Source organism: Aquarana catesbeiana, linkage group LG04 (genome assembly GCF_042186555.1).
Source record: "Aquarana catesbeiana isolate 2022-GZ linkage group LG04, ASM4218655v1, whole genome shotgun sequence".
Lineage (NCBI taxonomy): Eukaryota > Metazoa > Chordata > Amphibia > Anura > Ranidae > Aquarana > Aquarana catesbeiana.
Window position 1 is genome coordinate 330,769,132 of NC_133327.1, and position 21,000 is coordinate 330,790,131.

At 40.6% G+C, this 21,000-nt stretch overlaps 1 protein-coding gene across 4 annotated transcripts in view; it reads left to right on the forward strand.

The window, feature by feature from the left end:
- ORC3 (origin recognition complex subunit 3) overlaps positions 1-19,873 on the forward strand; it is a 271,107-nt gene extending 251,234 nt beyond the window's left edge. For 3 of the 4 annotated variants that reach the window (XM_073626910.1, XM_073626912.1, XM_073626911.1), the window contains 4 exons: positions 3,212-3,353; positions 3,468-3,578; positions 7,084-7,157; positions 19,661-19,873. In XM_073626910.1, coding sequence (XP_073483011.1) covers positions 3,212-3,353; positions 3,468-3,578; positions 7,084-7,157; positions 19,661-19,766 — 433 coding nt within the window. In that variant the 3' untranslated portion in view covers positions 19,767-19,873. Of the gene's footprint in view, positions 1-3,211; positions 3,354-3,467; positions 3,579-6,862; positions 6,964-7,083; positions 7,158-19,660 lie in introns of all 4 variants that reach the window. The other variant, XR_012243893.1, reaches the window with a different exon arrangement.
- The last annotated feature ends 1,127 nt before the right edge of the window (positions 19,874-21,000 follow it).

Genomic DNA, 21,000 nt, shown 5'->3' on the forward strand with positions numbered 1-21,000 from the left:
CTTCTTTGCAAAAACACTCCAAATCTATCAGATTGCAAGGGCATCTCCTGTGCACAGCCCTCCTAAGATCACCCCACAGATTTTCACTCCGATTCAGGTCTGGGCTCTGGCTAGGCCATTCCAAAACTTTAATCTTCTTCTGGTGAAGCCATTCCTTTGTTGATTTGGATGTATGCTTTGGGTCATTGTCATGCTGAAAGATGAAGTTCCTCTTCATGTTCAGCCTTCTAGCAGAAGCCTGAAGGTTTTGCCAACATTGACTGGTATTGTATGGTATGGTATTGGTATTTTGGTGATGTGCAGTGTTGTTTTTGCTCCAACCATATCTTTTTGAATTATGGCCAAAAAGTTCAACCTTGGTTTCATCAGACCATAACACATTTTCCCACACGCTTTTGGGGACACTTCAGATGTGTTTTTGCAAAATTTAGCCGGACATGGATGTTTTTCTTTGTTAGAAAAAGCTTCCGTCTTGCCACTCTACCCCATAGCCCAAACATATGAAGAATACGGGAGATTGTTACATGTACCACACAGCCAGTACTTGCCAGATATTCCTGCAGCTCCTTTTATGTTGCTGTAGGCCTCTTGACAGCCTCCCTGACCAGTTTTCTTCTACATATTTTTGGTAAAAAAAATCGCAATAGGCGTATATTGATTGGTTTGTACAAAAGTTATCACGTCTACAAACTAGAGGATCGGTTTAGGGACTTTTATTTATTTTTATTGTTTCTACTGGTAATGGCGGCAATCTGCAATTTTTAGCGGGACTGCAGCGGACAAATCTGACCTCAAATGACACTTTTTGGGGACCAGTGACATTATTACATTGATCAGTGCTATAAAAATGCACTGATCAGTGTAAAAATGACACTGGCAGGGAAGGGGTTAACACCATGGGGGTGATCAAGGGGTTAAGTGTGTCCCCTCAGCGTGTTCTAACTGTAGGGGGGATGGGCTTACTGAAACATAACAGAGATCACTGCTCCCGATCACTGGGAGCAGTAGATTCCTGTCATGTCACTAAGCAGAACGGGGAAATGCCTTGTTTACAATTCCCCGTTCTGCCTTTCCGGGCTGCGATCGCGGGCTGCCGGTGGACGTCGAGTCCGCAGGCATGCTCCCACGCACCCGCTATCCTGCTTTTAGGGATGATGTACAGGTACGTCAGTTTGTGCAGGAGAGCCATTCTGCCGACGTATATCGGCGTGAGCCGGTCAGCAAGTGGTTAAATGATAGCAGGTGTGTACTGACTCCCATGAGTTTGAATGTGATTGCTTAATCCTGAACACAGCTACTTCGCCAGTTATAAGAGGGTATGCGCACTTAACCGCTTCCCGCCCACCGTATGCCAAATGACGTCCTCGGCTTTGAGCGGGGATATCTGAGTGATGCCTGTAGCTACAGATATCATCCAGATATCGACTTTTAGAGCCGGCGAATCTGCGCACCATAAGAACGATCAGAGTGGCTGTTCCGCCGCTTGATCGTTCTTACAGGAGGGGAGAGGGGACGTTCCCCCCCCCCCCTCCCGCCGCCCTATGGTGCTCGTACCGACTCACCGCTGTGATCGGTGAGTCGGTCACAGGATCCACCAGCCCCGGATGTTTAGCTTAGAGATTTCCAGCGGACCAGATGGTCGGAGTCTCTATGATCGTTCGTAGGCCGGGCGCGATGTTATGACGTCACGCCCGGCCTCTGTATTCAAAAAAATGCCGCCGCTTCGGCTGGGAATCGGTGATCCTTTTTTTTTTTTTTATTTCATACTTCTAAGCCTAGAGGTGAGATGTGGGGTCAATAAGGCCACTGTAAAGAGCACCTGTCATGCTTATTCCTATTACAAGAATGTTTACATTCCTTGTAATAGAAACAAAAGTGATCAAAAAATTTGGGGGGGGGGGGGGAGTGTCAAGCTAAAATAAAAAAAGTAAAATTAACAATAAAAAAAAAAATTTAAAAATTTTAAAGCACCCCTGTCCCCGTGAGCTCGCACGCAGAAGCAAATGCATACATAAGTCACGCCCACATATGAAAACGGTGTTCAAACCACGCATGTGAGGTGTCGCTGCGAACGTTAGAGGGAGAAATAATTTTGGCCCTAGACCTCCTCTGTAACTCAAAACATGTAACCAGTATAAATTTTTAAAGCATCGCCTAAGGGGATTTTTAAATAGCGAAGTTTGGCGCCATTCCACGAGCGTGTGCAATTTTGAAGCATGAGATGTTGGGTATCTATTTACTCGGTGTAACAATGCAAAAACATTGGGCTAACTTTCTTGTGTTTTTTTTTTTTTTTTAAGCCCAAAATTTGAAAAATTGCTGCGCAAATACCATGCTAGATAAAAAGTTGCAATGACCGCCATTGTATTCTCTAGGGCCTCTGCTAAAAAACATATATAATGTTTGGGGGTTCTATGTAATTTTCTAGCAAAAAAATTATGATTTTTACATGGAGAGAAATGTCAGAATTGGCCTGGTAGGCAAGTGGTTAAACAACCACATTATTTTAGTTTTTAATTTTTACCCCCCCCCCCAAAAAAAAAAAAAAAAGATTTCAGTTTGTTGTTCAACGGTGGAAAAAGTTCTGAAATAATTTGTCTCATTTTTTTACACTACAGAAACCTGACAATTTAACAGGGGTGTTTAGACTTATTATATCCACTGTATGTTATATGAAAACATTTCTGTACATCCTGGATATATGTCTATAGCCATTATTTAGTTAGTTTGAGATGTTGAAGATTAGTTATGAGAATTCCTCTATAGGTGCTTTTGACCTCTTCCTAAGCCATGTCAAGTTGCTGAAAGGATCTTCTGATGGAAACAAAAGCCCATGTGTACTGGGTTTAATACTACTTTAAGTTTGTAGGAGAGCCACAAGCATGTCATAGAAATATGGTTAAAGCTTTACTTCTGACATGAATAAAAATGCGTAAGTGTAAAGAACAGCCAGCGAACCAGATGGCATACACCTCTTCCCCCACCTTTTCATTTTGTTACCCAGCTGATTTTTAAACATGCAAGCTAGGATTTTCTGAGAAGGTGATTGGGACTAAAGTAAGAGGGAAAATTTTATTTATTTTTTAAATATAATATATATATTTTTTTTTTTTAAAACTGGGTATGTCTTAGCAAATAAGTGTTCACCGTTAGTATGTGCATTAACAAATCTACACTGGTTTAATTTTGATGTATTAACTTCTGTTTCCAGAGATTATTTGGCACCCCCAGAAACACAGCCTTTGTATGAAGTTGTATATTTTCGCGCTGCAAACATTCTCCGTAAACATCTTAATGCTCTGCCACGGATCGCCCTGCACACAGCTCTGAACAATCCTTCATCTTACCTGAAGGTAGCAAAACTAACTTGTGTTTTTGTTTTGTGCTTCTTATCAACACACCCCAGCAAGTAGAAGGTTACAGTTTTTCATCTTTGACAATTACATTTAATTCTTCTTCCTGTTCAGTCTTTGGAAAGTGAAGGAGGAGCCTTAACCAGCACAGCTCCGGATATTTGCATTGCATATAAGCTGCATCTTGAATGTGGACGACTTATTAACCTCTATGATTGGTTGGAGGTAAGAAAGCATCGTACCTACATAAGCAGAGTATATATGGAGGTGCTGGCATTGAAACTGCACATATAAATCCAGCTAAATAGCCTATGTCAGCTGGTTTTGTGTATTTCAGAGGGTTTTTGCAGCGGCTTACAAGTTTACAGGAATGCAAAACCTGCTTGAAGCAGGTCAAATGAAGGTCAGGAGGTAGTGAACTGCAGGTAAAATGCACCTGTCCTTGAACTCTGAATGATCCCAGAGGTGTCTTAAACTGATGTCAACAAAAGTCCAAAGCCTGTCGACACAGGCCCCTAGTCATAATATGGTTGTTGACTTAGTTACTCTTAAATATTTAGCTTTTTGTTGCTGGCTGAATGTGATACGTATACGAAATGGTCATGTGCAGTATTTTTCATGTTTATGGAATAAAAGTTTAATGTTGTTTTTTTAATTGAACCTAAGAAAGAAAAATTATACAGTATTCTGCAAACGTTTTAGGCAAGTGTGAAGAAGTGATACCATTCTGAAGGCAAAGGGTGGTCCCACCAAATATTGATTTGATTTAAATTTTTCTGTTCATTGACTTTCCATTTTGCTAATTGATAAAAATTAAACTATTAACACTTCTACTTCTAACCGCATTCTTAATTTACAGCATTTTTTCACACCTGCCTAAAAATTTTGCCCAGTACTGTATATAACACCCTACATTACCTTTTAAGGAGAAGCATACATCTTTTTATCCTCTACCCTTTCATATTGGCGTATACTGTATACTACCCATAATTTTTTTTTTTTTTTTTAAAAAGCACTGCGTAAACTGTTGGCGCTATATAAATCGTGAATAATAATAATAATTTTTATTGTACATTTTCTGTTTGTGGAGGCAGAAGATGTGAACTCCTTCACATGTTTTTAGGATGATATCTGAATACCCCAAAGTACTGTAAGCTTTCTTGTTGCAAGCACAGAGGAGATCTCATACTAACAGACAGGGATCTGCCAAAGGCCTGACCTAATCATATAAGACTTGTAAGAGAAATGTTTAGAATTTAAGCATATCTAAGCCCAAAACCAACATTTAGTACCTTACAACATGTCTGTACATGTAGCAATTTCATTCCTTTTCTTTTTTTCAAGTTTTTTTTTCCTTATTTTCACCTGGCAATGCACTTCCAGACAGGGATATCAACACACTAATATTTGTCTTTCTGTGTCAGGACAACGGAAACAAGATAGTACTAAGAAAGTTTGCTTCTCTCTTATTGTGCATAACATAGATGGGTATGGTTATGTAGTCCTCTGAGCCGCTGATAAGGCAGGACAGTCAGCCCTCTTGTACCAGACCCAGGCCCAATTCGTTCAAAAGGGGGGCCCAGGCATCTGCCGAGCAGGTGAGCCAACTGTATTGCCTTATTGCAGACACTGATCCTCTTGTGCCTCCCCATGCAGTGCTGGTGGCTTCTACTCCTCTGTCTCTCCAGCTGTGGTGCAGGGTGATCGTTCTCATATGTCTGCCCCCTCCTCCTTTGTGTCCGGGACCCCTGTGTGCCCCCCTTTCATCTGCTGTTTGGGCCCCCTTGTGTGCCTCTTTCCCCCGCAGCGCTCCCGGCTTCCCTCTTCTCCTGCCGGCAACTGCTGTGGGCACACAGGCATTATTTCAGGATGGAGTGCAGGGGAAGGGGCCAGTAAACCTGTACCAGCCCCTTCCTTTCCTGAGTGAACACAGTGAGCAACTGGTACTGATTGCTTCTGTGTCCATTCACCACTTAAGCATAGTAAACTTTTTACTGTGCTTTAGTTTGTGAATGAACGGGAAGCCTCAGAGTGCTTCCTATTAATTTATCTGTGAAGCTGAGGCTGCAGAGAAAGGGATTGATGAATCTGTCTCCAGTCTCTTTCTCTCAAATCTGAGACATCAGGGGTCTGTTTAGACCCCTGATATTTCACCAATGCCCCCCCAACAAGGCAGTGAAAAAATGTAAAAAATAATACAAATTCTAAAATGTAAAAAAAAAATCCAAATAAAAAAAAAAAAAAAACTAAGGACTCAATCAGATGTGCTTTTTTTCTCTATAATTTCTGCCATGACTGTTAAGTAAACCATGCTGTTGCATGTGTACACCCCTAGGCACTGGCTCCATTGCTAAAGGGGGTAGAGGTTGGTGGCCATTAAAAGTGCAGCTCAACTATGTAGTTCTTACTGCCCCCAACCTAATGTGTGAATGAGCCCTAAGTACTTAATCACACAGGTACTCTGGCTGTGTAAATGAGTGGATTGTTCATGCAGTTAGAGCCATCTGTTACTCTAAGGGGACACCACAGCTGTAGGAACACAGCTGCAGGTCCTAATTTGGCAGGTGTGCAGGCATAGGTGAGTGGCCCTGCATACACACTGTCTTTGTTTGGGGCAGTACACCTGCACCCACACGCCTGTCAAATTAGGACCTGTGGCTTTGTTGGAACAACTGCTGTGTCCCCAGAGAGTAACATAGGCTGCTTGCACACAGCCCCAGCAGCTCTAGCCACTACCCTGTCAGATAGGCTGTACAGGGCCCCATGATTTCTAATGGCAGCCTTGAGCGCAGGACATTATTAGCTTACAAGATTTCTGACAAGATTACCAGGTTTTTTTTTTTCGTTTTTTTTTTTTTACTTATTAAACAGATATAACACAATGCTTTCATTGATGTATTTAACAAGCGAAGGGAACCAAAGAAGAGAAGCTCAATGTCCAGGTTTACATACACTATAAATATTCAGCTTCTTTTTTTTGAACTGTATTGAGTCAGCCTGTACAAAATGCTACCAGCATGGTGACCAAGCTGTCACACGGAGTTCCCTGTTCACTTTTTGAATGAATTGTTATGATCAGCTTGTCAGCCGCTGATTATAGCTTTTCTTTAATCAGGACAGTCAGGAGGACTATTTTGATATAAGTTCAAGGTTGCTAAGGTGACCATGAATTTGTAGCAGGGTGGGGAAAAAATTCTAAGGAGCAAGAGGGAAAATTTTCTTGAATGAACGAAATTCCAAAAGCTTTTATTTTGTTTTATTCCACAAATCAAATGTTAAAAGCAAGCAAAATGTGAAGTACTTTTGAAGGATATTGATCCAGTCATCGACAGCTGCACTGCTATAGAACTTAAACAATATCTGTGTTTAAAATCCAAATGACTTACATTTATAACATAATAGGTGCTAAAGGGGTGTGACCACATGTTAATCACCTTTAACACGTTTCGTGTTATAAATATGTAAGCTGTTTAGACTTGAGCACAGATGTTTGTTCATTTATATGACAGTGACTCAGGAATGAGTGGAGTGATCTATCTGGCTGAGCAGTGTGGTAGAGATACAGTATATGAATCAAAAGACTGGACAACAGAAATAAAATCTTTGGCAGGTAAGACAGATCATATATGTGTACTTGGCTGTCTACTCTGAGTTCCTTTAATAGTTTTATTGTTGTGATATACTTATAAACCTCACATAATAAACAGTTTTTTCATGCATGTCTTTTCAGGCATTTGCAACAGTTGTCAATACTAATGATGACAGTGACTCGGATTCCCTGCAGCCAGTGGATGAAATTACTCAGTATCCTTTTATTTGCCTGAGTAAGGTAAATAGAATGTGGAAGCAGCAGCTGAACATGTATAAATGCCGCACGTGCACTGACTTGTCCTCAGCTCAAAATTTGGATGCATTTCTTTCGGCTCATTAATAACACGAACATGTTCAGTCTTTAAATCCTCTTTTCCCAGATCGGCTGTCACATCTAATAAATCATGAGTAGTCTTGGCTGAACAAGCAAAGTATATTGTGTTTCAAAGTGGCATAGCTGTGGAGGATATTAAAAGAGACATGACAAAGAGCAAGGCAGCGTCCAATTGAAGTGTATTCATGGTAGCCAAAATGTACTATAGATATTTAGTGTTTAATTCTTAAGGATCCACTCATGCATTTCTAAGACCTTTAACCTTCTCTTATAATTTGTATGATCCATTTCATTGCAACTTAAAGTGGAACTGAACTCAAAAAGTGAGGATAAGCTATGTTGTTGAAAATATCTAGAAGTGTTATTTTACCAAATCAGTACCCTTAAAGTGTACGTGTTATGTGAATATGCCTAGACACCTTTGTGCTTACGCCGTGATAGCTGCATGCCTGCAGTGTGAATCTAAGGCACTGCTGTCCCCGACTGCTGGCCTAAGGAGATTTGGAATGAGATTTAGGGCTTGCTCATATCAGGAGGTGTGTCTAAACATGTACGCTTCTTTGCACGGTCCCACATGTCGCACTGTAGGCTAGACCTTTTTTTTTTATTGGGTTGCCCTATGTGTGTGAAATACCCTTAATGTCACTGCTGTGCTGCTATAAGTTCTCCTTGCTGCATGCTGTGACATAAAAAAGCAAAGCACTGCTTATACCAAGATAAACCACACGCAGAGACACAGTGCAGAAGAAGGCATGGTAAGTCAGAAATCTGGAAAAATTAGCTACAGAGAGACCACAGACAATACTACTGACTAGTCCTTTGCCCTATCCCTTCCTTTCTTGGGCATAGCTTCCAGAGATTCAATTCTATTTAATGCACACTCTGTTTACTCTTTAACCACTTGTCTACCAGGGCCATTTTATCTGTTTTGCACATGTTAAAATGCACATTATAGGCCTGAAGTTTAATTAGACTTCTAAACCGTATATTTTTTCTAAAAGCAAAGACCCTGGAGAATAAAATGGTGGTTGTTGCAATTGTTTGTCACGATATTAGCACTCATGTTTATCAAATGCAAATTTTTAGTAAAAAATATACATGAACATAAATAGTACCCATTTTATGTAAAGTATAAAAGATGAGGTTTTGACAAACAAAAAAGATACCCAATATCAAGCCCTAAACCTGTGCCCGCCCGTAAAAAGGCAAAAGAACTTTGGTACCCAAAATAGTTAATAGATGTTCCATTAAAAGCCTTTGCTTGTTATCAGTTTAGAATTAATCGTGAATGATGGCACTAGAATTATATAAATACAACCCCAATTCCCATAAAATTGGTACCCTATGTAAAAACAAAATGCAATGATTTGCAAATCTCATAAACCCGTATTTTATTCACAATAGAAAATAAAAAAACATCAAATGTTTAAACTGAGAAAATGTGCCATTTTAAGAGAAAATGTAATTTAGAAATTGATGGCAGCAACATGTCTCAAAAAAGGTTGGAACACGGCAACAAAATGCTGGCAAAGTAAGTGGTACTGACAAAAGAGCTGGAAGAGCATTTTGCAACTAATTAGGTTAATTGGCAACAGGTCAGCAACATAATTGAGTATAAAAAGAGGCCCAGATCAAAAGTTTACATTGGTGTGACACACACACATGTTAAAATGTCAATTAAAGCAAAATTTCCCACATCTGTGGCTTTTTTTAATTGTAACTAGTGTCCGTGTATAAATAGTCAGTAAGTTTGTTAGCTCTCACGTGGATGCACTGAGCAAAGCTGGATACTGAGCTATGAGGAGCAGAAAAGAACTGTCAAAAGCCCTGTGTAACATGGTAATGGAACGTTCTAAAGATGGAAAAAGATATAAAAAGATATCCAAACCTTGAATATGCCAGTCAGTACTGTTCAATCACTTATTAAGAAGTGGAGAATTCGGGGATCTCTTAATACCAAGCCCAAAGTCAGGCAGACCTTGAAAGATTGCAGCCACAACTGCCAGAAGAACTGTTTGGGATACAAAGCAAAATCCACAGGTAACCTTAGGAGAAATACAGGCTGCTCTGGAAAAAGATGGTGTGGTTGTTTCAAGGAGCACAATATGATGATACTTGAGAAAAAATTAGCTGCATGGTCAAGGTGCCAATGCCACAAAAAAGTCAGATTCCAATTGCCTGACAACACCTTGACATGCCTCACAGCTTCTGGCACACTGTAATCTGGAGTGACGAGACCAAAACAGAGCTATGGTCACAACCATAAGCGCTATGTTTGGAGAGGGGTTAACAAGGCCTATAGCAACAAGAATACCATCCCCACTGTGAAGCATTGTGGTGTCTGATGGTTTGGCGGAGGGGTGAGCGCTAAAGGTACGGGGAATCTTTGCATTCTTCTGCACGAAAGCTGCACACTGGACGCTATTGGAATTTCCAGCATGACAATGACCCTAAGGACAAGGGCAAATTGACCCTCTGGTGGTTACAGCAGAAAAGGGTGAAGGTTCTGGAGCCACTCTGGGGAGATATTTTAAATGTGCAGTTCATTCAAGACGACCAAAGACTTTGCATGACCTGGAGGCATTGTGCCAAGACGAATGGGCATCTATACCACCTGCAAGAATTCTGGGTCTCATAGAGAACTATTACAAAAGACTGCACACTGTCATTGATGCTACAGGGGGCAATATACAGTATTAACTCCCTTCCATACCATGCCGATTCTGGCATTCCCCTCCTACATGTAAAATCATTATTCAATAATCAAAATTATTCTGAGCCCCCAAACATTATATATATATATATATATATATATATATATATATATATATATATATATATATATATATATATATATATATATATATATATATTTTTAGCAGAGACTCTAGCGACTAAAATGGCGATCATGGCAATTTATGTCAGAGTATTTGCGCAGGAATTTTTCAAACACAATTTTTTTTTCTAAAAAAATACTTTCATGAATTAAAAAACAAAACACACAATATTTACCCCAATTTTTTTGTATAATGTGAAATATGATGTTACGCTGAGTAAATAGATATTTAACGTGTCACTCTTTAAAATTGCACACTCGTGGAATGGCGCCAGACTTCGGTACCTAAAAATCTCCATAGAGGATGCTTTAAATAATTTTTATAGGTTATCAGTTTAGAGTTACAGAGGAGGTGTTGTGCTAGAATTACATATGCAAGCACATCCTAGGTATGCTTCCGCTTATGCGTGAAAGCACGAGGGGATGTGGGCGCTTTAAATTTTTTATTTTTTTTTGCACTGTCCCTATAATTTTTTTTTAGCACTTTTATTCCTATCACAAAAAATGTAATCATCCCTTGTAATAGGAATAAGGCATGACAGGTCTTCTTTATGGAGACATCTGGGGTCAATGAGACCCCAGATATCTCCTCTACTCTGGAAAGCATGAGAGTTGCAGGCACTGTGGACTGTTCACAACAGAAGCACTGAAACCGTTCAAGTCATTAATTTCCCACCCCCCCTCCCCCCACCTCCTATTAGTGACATGGCAGCTTTTCAGCCTCCCCATTTGTAATGTAAACACAGAGCAGGTGTTGTGAGCTGATAAGAGAGGGCCTTGAATGACTTCAGGAGTGTTGATTTTTAAAAACACAGTTTCTGTGTGTGCGTGTGTGTATGTGCAAATATATTATTCAAATTATGTATAGTGAATTGTTAGGGGAAAGCAGCAAACAATACTATGAGATCTGAACACACAGTGAGGGGAAAAAAGGATTCGATCCCCTGCTGATTTTGTACGTTTGCCCACTGACAAAGAAATGATCAGTCTGTAATTTTAATGGTAGTTTTATTTTAACAGTGAGAGACAGAATAATAAAAATATCCAGAAAAACACATAGCCATGACTTCCTTATGACAGGAGAGTGGCAATCTGGTAAGCCTCTCTGGATGTACTTTGGTAGAGGGAGCTTTGTTTCATCTTCTTTCAAGCACTATTTTCATTTTATCCACTGGGAATACCGTCCATTTCTCGGATCACCTCACACTTTTTTCTCTTTAGCTTGAGCTTTATCTTTGGATTGAACTTATGGACTGTTTATCACTTGAATAGAGTTTATGATGTTTTTTATTAATGGTGGGGTTAGTGCAACATGCGATTATTAATATGTGTAGCACTACAGTGAGGGAAAAATGTATTTGATCCCCTGCTGATTCTGTACATTTGCCCACAAACAAAGAAATGATCAGTCTATAATTTTAATGGTAGGTTTATTTTAACAGTGAGGGACAGAATAACAACAAAAATACCCCGAAAAACGCATTTCAAAAAGTTATAAATTGATTTGCATTTTAATGAGTGAAATAAGTATTTGATCCCCTATCAGTCAGCAAGATTTCTAGCTCCCAGATGTCTTATTTACAGGTAACAAGCTGAGATTAGGAGCACTCTGTTAAAAGGAGTGCTCCTAATTGCAGCTTGTTACCTGTATAAAAGACACCTGTCCACAGAAGCAATCAATCAGATTCCAATCTCTCCACCATGGCCAAGACCAAAGAGCTATCCAAGGATGTCAGGGACAAGATTGTAGACCTACACAAGGCTGGAATGGGCTACAAGACCATCACCAAACAGCTTGGTGAGAGGGTGACAACGGTTGGTGCGATTATTCACAAATGGAAGAAACACAAAATAACTGTCATCTCCCTCGGTCTGGGGCTCCATGCAAGATCTAACTTTGTGGAGTTTCAATGATCATGAGAATGGTGAGGAATCAGCCCAGAACTACACGGGAGAATCTTGTCAATGATCTCAAGGCAGCTGGGACCATAGTCACTAAGAAAACTGTTAACACACTACGCCGTGAAGGACTGAAATCCTGCCCTGGGCAAGGTCCCCCTGCTCAAGAAAGCACATGTACAGGCCCATCTGAAGTTTGTTAATGAACATCTGAATGATTCAGAGGAGAACTGGGTGAAAGTGTTGTGGTCAGATGAGACCAAAATCAGGCTCTTTGACATTAACTAAACTCGCCATGTTTGGAGGAGGAGGAATGCTGCCTATGACCCTAAGATCACCATCCCCACCGTCAAACATGGAGGTGGAAACATTATACTTTGGGGTGTTTTTCTGCTAAGGGGACAGGACAACTTCACCACATCAAAGGGACGATGGACAGGGCCATGTACCGTCAAATCTTGGGTGAGAACTTCCTTCTCTCAGCCAGGGCATTGATAATGGGTCGTGGATGGGTATTCCAGCTTGACAATGACCCAAAACATATGGCCAAGCCAACAAAGGAGTGGCTCAAGAAGAAGCAAATTAAGGTCCTGGAGTGGCCCAGCCAGTCTCCAGACCTTAATCCCATAGAAAAATATGTGGAGGGAGCTGAAGGTTTAAGTTACCAAACGTCAGCCTCAAAACCTTAATGTCTTGGAAAGGATCTGCAAAGAGAAGTGGGACAAAATCCCTTCTGAGATGTATGTAAACCTGGTGACCAACTACAAGAAACATCTGACCTCTGTGATTACCAACAAGGGTTTTGCCACTAAGTCATGTTTTGCGAAGGGGTCAAATACTTATTTCACTCATTAAAATGCAAATCAATTTATAACTTTTTTGAAATGCGTTTTTCTGGATTGTTTGTTATTCTGTCTCTCACTGTTAAAATAAAAATACTATTAAAATTATAGATTGATCATTTCTTTGTGGGCAAACGTGAAAAATCAGCAGGGGATTAAATACTTTTTCCCTCACTGTAGTGCTACAAATAGTAATAATCACATGTTGTACTAACCCCGCCATTAATAAAAAACATCATAAACTATTCAAGTGATAAACAGTCCATAAGTTCAATCCAAAAAAAAAAATTCAAGCTAAAGAGAAAAAAGTGTGTGGTGATCCGAGAAATGGACGGTATTCCCAGTGGATAAAATTAAAATAGCGCTTGAAAGAAAATGACACAAAGCTCCCTCATCCAACGTGCATCCAGAGAGGCTTACCAGATAGCCATGACTTCCTTATTACAGGAAAGTCAAAGAGCGCATCTGGCCCGATAGCTTAGTCAGTCTTGAAGCCTGGATCCTCTGGGAAGTAGGACGGTGTATCAGTATTAATTTTGGCAGCAAATTTCGATTTTTTTTTTTTTTAGTCTTAGGACTATAATGGCATTTTAGTTTTAGTCCCATTTTAGTCTTCTGCAATTGTTTTAGTTTTAGTCGTATTTAGTTGACTAAATCTCCAGTACGTTTTAGTCAATTAAAATGTAAAAAAAGAAAAAACGCGCTTAGTAAGCATATAGTATTGACAGATAATGATTAAAAAAAAGGAAAAAGAAGTCCAAGGAGCAGCAGCTTGTTGCGAGATATACACAGATACGGAAAGGATAAGCTGCATTGTTTAAAGCTTCAATCCAAACAATTGCTTGTAGGTGTCAGGATGTAATAAAGTGACAGTTCAAATTCAGGTCCAAACACCCAAGTGAGCCTAATCAATGAAAATGTGCCACCACCTTATGAAAAACGTGCTTACCAGATGGCAAGCAAAACCAGGCAGATGGCTTTAGCCCAGCCAAGGTCTTTGCTTGTGTGGGAAGATCGTCTGGACAAGTGTATGTTGAACGGTTGCAAATACCCTTGGCGCCGTGGGACTCAAAAATTAGGACTCAGTACCTCAGCGGTGCATAGGAGAGAAAGCCAACCATAGCATAATATTGTTTCAACAAGATTTATTATAAAAGTTCAGTATCGCACTTGCATTTAAAACGTTAAAATCGCACATATTCAGCAGAGCCGGCCGGCTACAAACAAATCCCGTCGTCCTAGCGAGACAGCGTGGTGACGTCAGCATGTATCCTCCAGGCGCATTTCATCATAGAATGACTTTGTCAATGGGGGACCTGAATTTGAACTGTCACTTTATTACATCCTGGTTTTGGTCGACTAAAATGTCCTACGTTTTAGTCGACTAAAATCTCCAGTACATTTTAGTCAACTAAAACTCATTTTAGTTGTCTAAAATCTAATGGGTGTAATTAAATTGTAATTCATTAGTTAACATTTCTCTACAATGTCCAAACTCATTTTATACTGCTGGAGTGAAAAATCGTATATGTTATTATTTATGGTATTGAGGTATGAACATGCACTACAGAACAGTGGTGATTTTGAAGTCAAATTTCAATTTAGTTTTAGTCTTAGTCTTTTGACTAAAATGGCATTTTAGTTTTAGCCCCATTTTAGTCTTTTGACTAAAATGCGATTTTAGTTTTAGTCGTATTTTAGTCATCTCAATTGTATTAGTTTTAGTCGTATTTTAGTTGACTAAAATAGTATTCATTTAGTCGACTAAAATGTTTTAGTCATTTTAGTCGACTAAATTAACACTGGGTGTCACTTGTCATAAAAAGTAACTCTGAACACTCTCAATCACAGGATCATTAGTATATATGTCAAAAGAAGAAGTGCCACAAAGTGTGTACCAATAAAACCAAGTTTAATAATGACGTCACAGCAGGCACTGCCTTACACATTTCGTCCCACTGGACGTCTTTCAGGGAATGAAAGAAAACGTCAAATATAACGAAACACGCTGGGCAGAGCCTGCTGTGACATAATTGTGCTCCTGGAAGTTTACGTGCAACCATTTTGGTTACTGGCCGGATTTGATGTACTAAATACTTTACCATTCCATTTTAAAAGAGAAGTATGGGTTTGGGTTTTTTCCATAATTATACTTACCTAGGCAGATGCAGCATCGGTCCGATGCCGCATCTGTCCCCCGGCGCCTCTACACTGAAAACTGAGCGATCCAACATCGCCAATGGCTCGGTTCTCACAGCTCCACGGGCAGAGACCTGCTGACTGTCAATCAGCAGCTCTCCGCTTGCTCAGACACTGAGACGGGTGTCAGTCCTGGCACATGGCCTATCCAGACTTTTATTGTCGGGATGACGTGGTGCCTGGACTAATTTATGTGATGTCAGCAGAGAGCGGACTTCAGTCTGCTCTCTGCTGAAAATGGGTCACAGGAGTGCAAAATGAATTGCACTCCTGTGATCCATAGGAGAAGCCCAGCCAAACGAGCTTTGGCTGGACTTCTTTAAATGTGAGTGCCTTTCTTTTTGTTATTAAAATTGGTTTTGTTTGTACACACTACGTTGCACTTCTTCTTTAGACATATATACCAATGATCCCATGATGGAGGGTGTTACTACTTATGACGAGTGACACCGTCCACTTACCCAGAGGATCCAGGCTTAAAGACCTACTCAGCCCTCAGGGCCGATGCGCTGTTTGACTTTCCTGTCATAAGGAAGTCATGACTATCTGGTAAGCCTCTCTGGATGCACTTTGGTGGAGGAGCTTTGTGTCATCTTCTTTCAAGCGCTATTTTTAGTTTATCCACGGGGAATATCATCCATTTCTCAGATCACCTTACAATTTTTTTCTCTTTAGCTTGAACTATATATTTGGATTGGACTTATGAACTGTTTATCACTTGAATAGAGTTCATGATGTTTTTTATTCATGGTGGGATTAGCGCAACTTGTGATTATTACTATGTGTAAATATATCATCTAGTATACAGTACGTGCAAGTACTCTTCACCCTCACCTCTGGGTCACCCTTGTCTCTGCCCCCTACCCATCCGCTGCGCCTTGTCTCCACCCTTACTAACCTCTCTACACCAACCCCTTTTTAAACTATAATCCCTCAGCAGCAACAACAAATTTCTCAGTGTATCGGCAATTGCAGGCTGATAAGAAGCCCTGTGTATATGTAAAGATTTATATACCTGTAGGTACAGTATCTCACAAAAGTGAGTACATCCCTCACATTTTTTTAATATTTAATTATATCTTTTCATGTGACAACACTGAAGAAATGACACTTTGCTACAATGTAAAGTAGTGAGTGTGCAGCTTGTATAACAGTGTAAATTTGCTGTCCCCGCAAAATAATTCAACAAACAGCCATTAACCACTTGCCTACTGGGCATTTAAACCTCCTTCCTGCCCAGGCCAATATCCAGCTTTCAGCGCTGTCACACTTTGAATGACAATTGAGCGGTCATGCAACACTGTACTCAAATGAAATTTTTTTCACACAAATAGAGCTTTCTTTTGGTGGTATTTAATCACTGCTGGGTTTTTTATCTTTTGCGAAAAGATGAAAAAAGACTGAAAATTTTGAAAAAATAATTTTCAATTCAAAAATTCATTTTTCTCCTTCATTGATGTGCGCTGATGAGGCTGCACTGATGGGTGGCACTGGTAGGTAACACTAATAGGCAGCACTGGTGGCCATCTTTAGGTGGCATTGGTGGGCAAAGGTAGGTGGCACTGGTGGGCACTGATAGGTGGCACTGGGGGGGCACAGATAAGGCAGCGGCGGCTCTCTGTGTGTGGGACCGATGCCCTCTGACAAAAAAAAATTACCAATCTTCTGTTTACATCACATGATCAGCTGTCATTGACTGACAGCTGATCCCATGGTAAGGAGCCGGGATCGACCCCTTACTCTGATCTGTGATCAGCCAAGTCTTAAAGACTCAGTGATCAGAGTGCACCATGCGCGCCCCTTGACGGCCTCCCAGCAAATAGCTGTAATTCGGCTATAGCACGGGCAGGAGGTGGTTAATGTCTAAACTGCTGACATCAAAAGTGAGTACAACCCTAAGTGAAAATGTCCAAATTGGGCCCAATTGGCCATTTCCCCTCCCAGGTGTCATGTAACTCGTTAGTGTTACAAGGTCTCAGGTGTGAATGGGGAGCAGGTATGTTAAATTAGGTGTTATCGCTCTCACTCTCTCATACTGGTCACTGGAAGTTCAACATAGCACCTCATGGCAAAGAACTCTCTGAGGATCTGAAAAAAAAGAATTGTTGCTCTACATAAAGATGGCCCAGGCTATAAGAAGATTGCCAAGACCCTGAAACTGAGCTGCAGCACGGTGGCCAAGACCATACAGCGGTTTAACAGGACAGGTCCCACTCAGAACAGGCCTCTCAATGGTCGACCAAAGAAGTTGAGTGCACGTTCTCAGCATCATATCCAGAGGTTGTCTTTGCTGCAGAGGTTGAAGGGGTGGGGGGGTCAGCCTGTTTAGTGCTCAAGACCATAGGCTGCACACTGCATCAAATTGGTCTGCATGACTATAGTCACAGAAGGAAGCCTCTTCTAAAGATGATGCACAAGAAAGCCCGCAAACAGTTTGCTGAAGACAAGCAGACTAAGGACATGGATTACTGGAACCAGACAAGTGTGAATTGCCTACAGTCAAGCATGGTGGTGGAAGTGTTATGGTCTGGGGCTGCATGAGTGCTTCTGGCACTGGGGAGCTACAGTTCATTGAGGGAACCATGAATGCCAACATGTACTGTGACATAGTGAAGCAGAGCATGATCCCCTCCCTTTGGAGACTGGGCCACAGGGCAGTATTCCAACATAACGACCCCAAACACACTTCCAAGACTACCACTGCCTTACTAAAGAAGCTGAGGGTAAGGGTGATGGAATGGCCAAGCATGTCTCTAGACCTAAACCCTATTGAGCATCTGTGGGGCATCCTCAAATGGAAGGTGGAGGAATGCAAGGTCTCTAACATCCACCAGCTCTGTGATGTCGTCATGGAGAAGTGGGAAAGGACTCCAGTGGCAACCTGTGAAGCTCAGGTGAACTCCATGCCCAAGAGGGTTAAGGCAGTGCTGGAAAATAATGGCCACACAAAATATTGACATTTTGGGCCCAATTTGGACATTTTCACTTAAGGGTGTACTCACTTTTGTTGCCAGTGGTTTAGACATTAACCACTTACCTACCTGGCCATAGTAATATGACGTCCACAGATGGGATCTCCCATCCTGGGTGGACGTCATATGAGGGCCGGGCTCCCCGGCCGTCTAGGGGGCGCGTGCGCGCCTGCCGCGTTGTTCGGGACCCGGTGCGTGTGCCCGGCGGCCGCGATGTCTGCCGGGCACCCGCGATTGCCCGTTAACCGGGCCAGACCGTGGATCTGTGTGTGTAAACACACAGATCCACGTCCTGTCAGTTGAGAGGAGACCGATCTGTGTTCCCAGTACAGAGGAACACCGATCGGTCTCCTCCCCTTGTGCGTCCCCTCCCCCTACAGTTAGAATCACTCCCCTAGGAAACATTTAACCCCTCGGCTCCCCCTAGTGGTTAACCCCTTCCCTGCCTGTCACATTTATACAGTAATCAATGCAATTTTATAGCACTGATCGCTGTATAAATGTGAATGGTCCCAAAAACTGTCAAAAGTGTCCGATGTGTCTGCCATAATGTCGCAGTCATGAAAAAAAATCGCGATCGCCGCTATTACTAGTAAAAAAAATAAATAAATAATTTTTTTTTTTTAAATGCCATAAATCTATCCCGTATTTTGTAGATGCTATAACTTTTGCGCAAACCAATCAATATACGCTTATTGCGATTTTTTTTTTTACCAAAAATATGTAGAAGAATACGTATCGGCCGAAACTGAGGAAAAAATTTGTTTTTTTTTTTTTAAAATTGGGATATTATAGCAACAAGTGAAAAATATTGTGTTTTTTTTTTTTCAAAATTGTCGCTCTTCTTTTGTTTATAGTGCAAAAAATAAAAACCGCAGAGGTGATCAAATACCACCAAAAGAAAACTCTATTTGTGGGGAAAAAAGGACGTCAATTTTGTTTGGGTACAACGTCGCAGGACCGTGCAATTGTCGTTTAAAGTGCGACAGCGCTGAAAACTGGTCTGGGAAGGAAGGGGGTGAAAATGCCCTGTATTGAACCGGTTAATGGCTGTGTGTTGAGTTATTTTGAGTGGATGGCAAATTTACACTGTTATACAAGCTGTACACTCACTACTTTACATTATAGCAAAGTGTCATTTCTTGTGTTGTCACATGAAAAGATATAATAAAATATTTACAAAAATGTGAGGGGTGTACTCACTTTTGTGAGATACTGTATAGTATTTTGCATTTTTTTATCACAAATATTTTGATTTTGTGTAGGCACATAAATCCTCACATAGCACTGGAAGGTGTTAGCGCTAAATAAATCAATAAAGCATTTACTCTACAATGTTATTCAGTCATATAAGGCAGTGTTTCTCAACTCCAGTCCTCAAGGCGCCCCAACAGGTCATGTTTTCAGGATTACCATTATTTTGCACAGGTGATTTGATCAGTTTCACTGCCTTAGTAATTATCACAGCCGTTTCATCTGAGGGAAATACTGAAAACATGACCTGTTGGTGCGCCTTGAGGACTGGAGTTGAGAAACACTGATATAAGGTATTTCACACAGAAAAATGTTAACAGGCGACTTTATAACAAATTAGCTACAGAGAAAAAAAGATTCCTTAACCAATTTTTTTCCAGCGCTCGTTTTATCAGGGCAGTTTCTGAGTTGGAACTCCTAGGCTTCGTAAAGCCTTCGAAACAGAAGACGGATCATGTGGCACGTTTGACATGGGGTGGATGTTAACACCAAGGGGTTGTATCATTTTTCCTGAAAATAAAGATTATCTGCATTCTGTTAAAATATATTGTTTTGCTCTGGTGCCACATGCCAAATAAAATGTATTAACATTGTGCTGTTGTGATGGATATTTTTGGCATCATGATCAATACTAATTTAAATGGTTATGCATTCCCAATTTTTATAACTTCTATCAAACAGTATATGCAGTGTACTTTAATAGGGTTTTCTAGCAGCTGGTGTGCAAATTCAGTTTCTCAGAATTGGCGGGTTTTATTTTTGGCATTAGAGTAGAAAAGCAGATGGCTTTAATTGCATGTAATATGCATGTATCACACCAAGAAATTCACTTATTATACCATCATATACCATTTCAGTTTTTTTATATATGTATAGTCCGCTGTAGAACTGTACTTTGTTATGCCATCACAAGCTGTGCTTTGTGAATATCAAAGCAAAGGTAAGTGTGGAGGCACTACACTAAACTGGTTTCTATCATAGATTTTGTTCCAACTAGCCAAACCCAGCTTAGTGGACTATACATCACTATACTTAAAAAAGTGTCTGGAGTTGGGCCGTAACGCCTGGTACAGTAGATGTGAACCCTAACTGAACGATGTTTGGTTTGCTAAGCAATGCATGTTATTTAAAAAAATAATAAAATGCTTATATTCAACTGTTTTATTTTCAACCTGTGTTGCTTCTCTATGCTGCTGCTTTCTTGCAGCCACTTCCTGCCCACATGCATAAGCCTTAGCCATGCCTTAGCTATAGCTGCATAGTATTTCTCAGAATGTGTTTCCTGCTGGTGGTTCAACAGTGATTCATGCCTATGTAATTTGTGTTCATACAGTTACTTGTACTCTAGTTTCAAACAAAAAAGGTGGATCCACAGTATTGACGCCATAGCGCTAAGACCCCATACACGCTATTAAATTTTCTGCAGATTTTTGTCTTCAGATTTACCAAAACCATGTAAACCTTAAGAGTTTCAATTTGTATGCAATCAGGCAGGCCCTTGCACTACATGGTTTTGATAAATCTGAAGACAAAAACCTGCAGAAAATCTAATAGTGTGTATGGGGCCTATGGTATTTCAGAGATTGAGATCTGTCTTTATATAAGGACACTGTCATGCTCATTCAGTTAAGTGACTGGTATTGCTTCACAAATTCTGCCCTCTTCTGATTGAAGGACTCTTTCTGCTGAACGACAAAATAAAAAAAAAAGAGGGTGCAAA